A 7,289-nucleotide genomic window follows, 5' to 3' on the forward strand; every position below is an offset into this window, starting at 1 on the left:
TTTCATGCACTACGTGATGCATTCTTTAGTCAGTATGGTTGCCCTTGACTGCTAGTTAAAGATGAACTTAAATGTAAAGGGAGGTTAATAACCCCCTAAACTCACACACACACACACACACACACACACACACACACACACACACACACACACACACACACACACACACACACACACACACAATCTCCTTCACAATGGCTTCACTGCTTTAGTCATTTCGAGCTGAACCAACAGCTGGAGCCAATCAGGTTGCTGTATTTCCAACCACACCCCCAGACCATGATGACTCCACCCAAAGAACACCAACCGAAGGCAGGCTTGAAGAACACGCCTGTGGGTGTATGCGTGAATGAAGCAACGGACGAAAGGGAGACATCCTCTGTCTGTCTCTCTGCCTGTCTGTCTGTCTCTCTGCCTGTCTGTCTGTCTCTCTGCCTGTCTGTCTGTCTCTCTGCCTGTCTCTCTCTCAGTCGTTCCCTCTCTGTGTTTCCACAACAGCATGGACATGAGGAAGAAGAGAGTTGTGAGGTCTATTTTTGTGGCTCTGTGCGGTTGAGCATCAGCTGTACGATGTTCTGTGACTGTATCCCATGATTCCCTGCGTCCTCATAATAACAGGGTGTGTGTGGACGTGAGCCTGCACACGAGTGCTTCCGTAAACCCAGTTATCTTCAAAGTTGAGAGAACACAGAGTGCTATTGTATTTACGCATGTGTGCCTGCAAAAAACAATAAACAAGGCTATGTACTGTGTGTGTGTGTGTGTGTGTGTGTGTGTGTGTGTGTGTGCACGCTTATCTAACTAAATACGTTTTTATTGCTTCCGTATCTGTGTATCTATTTGGCTATATTCAGTAATTGCCACACTGCCCATTCAACAGTGTGTGTGTGTGTGTGTGTGCATGACATGCTCAGATGAGTGTGTATGTGAGTGTGTGTACATGTGCATGCTCAAATGAGAGTGTGTGTGTGTGTGTGTGTACGCGCGTGTGCATGCAAGCTTGTTTGCTTTGCAGTCTCTGAGTGGCTCTTTGAGCAAAAACAGCTCAAGGAGAGCATGACAGTTAAGGGAGAGTGTTTCACAGATCATTAACTAATGTACCCAGGGCAGAAAAACACCCAACACCCATCCACACGGGTGAGAGTCTGGGGCAGAGAGATGAGCCAGCCAAACACAGGCAAATATCACACAACCCAACACCTCACCACCCACACCGCACACTACACACCCCAACACCTCAGCACCCACACCACACACCCCAACACCTCACCCCCCACACCACACACACCAACACCTCACACCTCAACACCTCACACCACACACCCAACACCTCACCACTGCACCACACACCCCAACACCTCACACCACACACCCCAACACCACACACCCCAACACCACACACCCCCCAACACCTCACCCCCCACACCACACACCCCAACACCTCACCACCCGCACCACACACACCCCAACATCTCACTACCCGCCCCACACACCCCAACACCTCACCCCTCACACCCCAACACCACACACCCCAACACCTCACCACCCACACCACACACACCCCATCATCTCACTACCTGCACCACACACCCCCAACACCTCACCCCCAACACCACACACCCCAACACCTCACCCCCCGCACCACACACCCTAACACCTCACTACCCGCACCACACACCCCCAACACCTCACCCCCGCACCACACACCCCAACACCTCACCACTGCACCACACACCCCCAACACCTCACCCCCAACACCACACACCCCAACACCTCACCCCCCGCACCACACACCCTAACACCTCACTACCCGCACCACACACCCCCAACACCTCACCCCCGCACCACACACCCCAACACCTCACCACTGCACCACACACCCCAACACCTCACACCACACACCTCACCCCCTGCACCACACACCCCAACACCTCACACCACACACCCAACACCTCACACCACACACCCAACACCTCACCCCCTGCACCACACACCACACACCCCAACACCTCACTACCCGCACCATAGAACCATCATCCTTGACCATAGACCCTGGCTGAACTTAATGTTCTTGTACAAGGAGTTCAGTGCAAAAATGGAGATGTGTAAAAGTGTGACTGCGCCAAACAAGCTTAGAGTGTATTCAGCACAATCACACTATGAGCCCAAGAGCTTCCAAAACAACATAAAGACTCAAGGGACTGACCGACCTGCTTAGCCTACATTACTAACTCAACCGACATGAAAGCATGTTAAAAAACAAAAAACAACCAACCAAATAAAAACCTTTTTGCTTAAATGAATGAAACATTGCACTAGGAGACATACAGATGGCCACACCTCCTCGCAGGTGACAGCCTAATAACTGTAGAGCTCCGTTTGGTAAGGTGTGTGTCGAGGGCACTGCTGGTTCCTCACCTCGGGTGAATCTCAGTCCTTTCCCTGCAAACTCCTCCTGCAGGGCGGCGACAAACTTCTCCCTGATCTTCTCTTTCTGCGTGGGTCAGACGGAGGGGTAAATGCAGCACTCTGGGGCTGAGCTTGTTTATTTCATCATATCTTATACATAGACTTTCTTGAACTTCTTAAGAGTTTGATGCCTTTAATAATGAAACATTTTCACTGAGTGCCAGATTTGTAGAATCTTTCCTATAATGTTTACCTTGTCGATTTCTGAAAATTCAATTCGCTCTTCAAGAGTGCAGCTCCGTCCAATAGGAGAGATGTTGATCATTCCATTACGAAACTCAATGAATGTGCCTCTGTGGATAAAAGAAATGTCACATAACTCAAAGAAGCATCACATAACTCAAAGAAACATCACATAACTCCAAGAAACGTCACTTTATTCAATGAATTTGCCCCTGGTGGGGGGGTGCAGAAGAACTGGAGACAGTTGTCTCACCGCTTCTTGGGAAGCTTGATGAGGCCCATGTATCTGAGGCAGAAGTTAATGAGATCCTGGACCAGCTCCTCACCCAAATGGTTCTGAATCGCCTGCAACACAGTACAGACGGGCCGGATCAGCACCGCCACCTAAAACTACAATGGTGGAAATGCAGGAGAGATTCAGGCTGTCACTCTCCAGTAATGTCTGCGGTCGTCTTCGCCCTCCTGTGATGACTCAGGAAGGGAAAAGCCCAAATCCCTGCGCTTCACACAGGTTCAGTAGGCCAGAAGGTGCCAAAGGTTGGTTTCCCCCACTTTGGTCTCAGACACAGAGGTGCAAATAATTAAGTAGTGATCATTCTGTTGTTCACTTACTCACTGTCCTTTGTAACCGGTTCTCTCTGAAGACTCTAAAGAGCCTTAAGCAGTGTCACTGGGTTTTCCATCCACCGAGTTTTTTCGCATTTTGAAAATGCGCATGAAAAAAGCTGGATGGAAAAAGTCCAAAATTCGAAAAAAGCCCCAAATATCACAAAAAGATTTTTACGCTAGGAGGAGGTGGAAAAGTTAGACTATCGCATCGCCAAAATTCGGAAAAACTGGATGGAAAAGAGTTTTTCGCATAAACGATGACGTATCATGCCTCAAGTCATGTGGTTCTGTACATGATCGCGATGTAAAGATGGCAAATGCATACAAAAACAGTTCTGGAGAGAGCAAAAATTGAATTTAACTTCTCCATGTATAGAAAAGAAAAAGAAAAAAATGTTTCAAAACCTCAACGTGCAAAAATGCGTAACTGCCAGATGTATGTAAAACCACTATTGTTTGGCGTCCTCTCACGTGATCTAAAGTTTATTCGCATAACTGTAATGAATGGAAACGAGGCTTAATTCACATTTTTTTTCTGCCGAAACTTGGAAATTGCGCATTATTTTTTCGAAAGGTTTGGAGAGGGGCGTGGTCACTGTGTGAGAGGGGCAGGGTCACTGTGAGAGAGGGGTGAGGTCACTGTGTGAGAGAGGGGCGTGGTCACTGTGTGAAAGGGGTGAGGTCACTATGTGAGAGAGGGGTGGGGTCACTGTGTGAGAGAGGGGGGGTCAGTGTGTGAGAGAGGGTCAATCCTGCATGCTTGGATTAAGGTCATCTCACCTGTGCTAAATTTCTTTCCTTCACACTTTCACAAAAGATAAGATTAATAATCAAAAAACGTAATACATGGAATTTTAACTGAAATGTGCCAGAAACAGTAAATATTACCATATAAGCTAACTAAATTTGGATTAAAATAGAGATTGTTGAGGATAGCAGAAAATTAGTTTAAACCAATATGGTGAGATACGCTAGAGGTGCACACACTAAGATCACTCAAAGAACTGCAAGTACTACATTCATCAGATTAGCCACACCTACGCTGTAATTGCTGTAACTGCTGTAACTCAAACCCTGCTGCTGTAACTCAAGTAAGAAAAGATCCAGATTTTTTTGTATGTTCGCTGTTCGTATAGTGTATATATATATATATATATATATATATATATATATATATATATATATATATATATATGTGTGTGTGTGTGTGTGTGTGTGTGTGTGTGTCTGCATGCGCCCCTGCTTGTATCTGTGTTCAGGATTACCTACAGTGCAGCAGATGGTTCTCTCTCTCCACACACACACACACACAAGCTTGCACGCACACACACATACACACACTCATCTGAGCGCACACACACACACACACACACACACACACACACACACACATACACACAGAGTTCAGCTCACCTGTTTGGACAGCAGTTTTCCGTCTTTGTATTGCACAGTGCCATTTTCAGCAAACACGTAGTCAAACTTGTATATGACTGTAGAGACAGATAGAAGAGTCACAAAAACGGACATACCACATAAAACGAGTCCGCACAGCGTGGACTTGTGCAGATCAGAAGCATGTGTCATGACCCAGTGAGCTGCAAGTCACAGTTTATACCAGTTTGACCCAGCTGATGTGCTTAAAGATCCTGACTGATTGGGTGCAGTAGTAAAGGTGGAGTGTTTCTTCTGAATGGGTTTTTATCAGGTCTGACATCAGGTCTGACTTGACGTGTGAATGCCTACAGACCTGATGTGAACGGCTACAGACCTGTCATCTATTTATTTATTTATTTATTTAGCTATTTGGTTTCAAACTCAAACCCAAAACAAAGATAAGTGCGTTCACTCATCACTCATTCATGATATTCTTTTATCTCGTCTTTTCTTTTGTTTACTTTTTGGAGCAAACATCAGTCTAAGGGAGACTATGAGAGAAAGAGACAGAGTGAGACATAGAGAGACAGAATGAGACAGTGAGAGACGATGTGAGACTGTACTCACCATCTTCCCCCAGCTGTTCGGCGATCTTGGAGTAATCTGACCCCCCCACCACACCGATCTTCACTTTTGCACGCAGAGACTGGAAAAACCCGTCCAGCTGGGGATCGATCTTCTGTACGTGCAGACACAAACACACACGCCACCGCTGAAGTAATCTGATTTAACGCTAGCACAATGATGGATGAGTTTTGAACTAATTACGGAAAAGTGACTTGGAAAATCTGTCTGATAAAACCACTGATTAGAATCTCCAGACCTTTACCTCATTTTGGGGGCAGGTAATTATTTGCTGGCACATTTGTATTTCAACCAACATCACCAAAATTATTTGCCACACTGTTCTAATAGTGCCGTCAGGGAGCGGCGGTTCTGGGGGTGGGGGGCTATCACGACATCCTCGCCCCCCCCTGAGGTCCTTCTAAATGAGGCCTGAGACACGTCATTTTTGTGAATGTCGATAAAGCGGCAGCCGTATTGGCAACTACGCGATTTTGTCGCTAGATGTATTCAGACCTCTCTAGCAACAAATTTTTTGTGGGGTTTCAGTGACGCCCCCCCAAACCTACTGGTCCCAGTCTTGCACCCTCAGTTCAGATGGTCTAGAACCTCCACTTAGACTACGATCAAACTTGGCTAACGGCCGCGGATGCAACGCTGTAAAGTCTGTTCAATTAAACACCATATCAGCCTCCTGCTCTACAGACACATCCTGTGTTCTACGGCCATTCTCTGCACATCCTGATGAAAACAAACGGCTCCTGAAAATGCATAAATATGCACCCAGTTCTTAAATAGTTAAAAATCTCGATTACCAGGTTCAAGTGCACAAAATACTGCAGTACGAACAATGCTGTCTCGCCCTGATGCAGACAGGAACACAGACACAACAGCCTGTTGCTGGTAGTGTTACTTGTGTGTGGTACTATGAGCTGTAAGGAGCCTATCACAGTCGTGCACCAGCGTGTGAGGGTGGAGGGGGGCCCGTCAGGAAGTGCCTGTACACTGCCTCCTATAGGGTCTGCCAGAGACGTGAGGACACGCACGTTTCACCCTTACGAGGGAACACCAGTTTCGTTCGGTCCATCGGTGCCTGGGAGCTCTGTGGAAAGCTTGCTGTTGTAGTTTAACGTTGGCGCTGTTGTCTGCAGGTCTCTAATGGACGTAAAACGTGCACCGTGTCCTCCTCAGCAGCCCGTGAGGGCCTATCGCCCTGCGTCCGTGTGCAGGACCGACCAGTCCACACGCACCACGGACCCGCACCGCTACCGATACCGCAGGACAAGTCGTGAATAAATAACGCTTATTCTAGCTGTCGGAAATAAGGTCTATACAAACATGATCGTTACATCAGTAGCATGAAGATCAGTTTTACAGTCACTGTAGTTCATGTAATAACGGGAACTGGAGAATGTGAGAAGGTCTGTAAATGAAGGTCTGTAAATGAATGGACCTCCGAGGACTGGGTCTTTAAATGTAGGCTATGGGCGCCAAGGTATTTGACAGTGTGAAGACAACTAGGAAAGGCCGATACACATGATGTGGGAGACACCAGCCCGTGTGTGTTACCTGTAAGGAGCAGGAGGAAAACACGAGCCACATAACCGATAATAACAGATAAACTCCTCAATGAGTCTCCTCAACACCATCACAACACATCAAGTTACTCTCACCTCCCTCGGCAGAGTCAGCGTGCCGTCCACGTCAAACAAACACAACATATTCCTGTCCGCCTGACTTTTTGTGTCCATGTCTTGTTGTCCAGCAATTAAATTAAAATAAAAAACCCGCAATATAGCGAAAATCAACGTGTCGAATCAATGACTCAAAAACGAGTTAAACGGCTAGCCTAATGTCAAATTAAACGAAACAAATGCGGTAACACTTCTTCCTTTAAACCTACAGATAAAATAATATATATGTTTTATAGCTGTAATACTTGAACAATAATGACTACATATCTATTTAGATCGCCACCCCTGCGTTTGATTGTAAATCGTGGCGCTCCGCAGCGTGTCAACACAAGCGCT

At 46.7% G+C, this 7,289-nt stretch overlaps 1 protein-coding gene across 1 annotated transcript in view; it reads right to left on the reverse strand.

The window, feature by feature from the left end:
* pmm1 (phosphomannomutase 1) overlaps positions 1-7,289 on the reverse strand; it is an 11,523-nt gene extending 4,234 nt beyond the window's left edge. Inside the window, exons 1-6 of the mRNA XM_077010208.1 lie at positions 6,933-7,289; positions 5,263-5,374; positions 4,675-4,751; positions 2,906-2,997; positions 2,663-2,762; positions 2,419-2,494 (exon numbers count right to left, since the gene is read on the reverse strand). Of these exons, the coding sequence (XP_076866323.1) occupies positions 2,419-2,494; positions 2,663-2,762; positions 2,906-2,997; positions 4,675-4,751; positions 5,263-5,374; positions 6,933-7,010 (535 nt within the window). The 5' untranslated portion in view covers positions 7,011-7,289. The remainder of the gene's footprint in view (positions 1-2,418; positions 2,495-2,662; positions 2,763-2,905; positions 2,998-4,674; positions 4,752-5,262; positions 5,375-6,932) is intronic.

This window comes from Brachyhypopomus gauderio, chromosome 6 (genome assembly GCF_052324685.1).
Source record: "Brachyhypopomus gauderio isolate BG-103 chromosome 6, BGAUD_0.2, whole genome shotgun sequence".
NCBI lineage: Eukaryota > Metazoa > Chordata > Actinopteri > Gymnotiformes > Hypopomidae > Brachyhypopomus > Brachyhypopomus gauderio.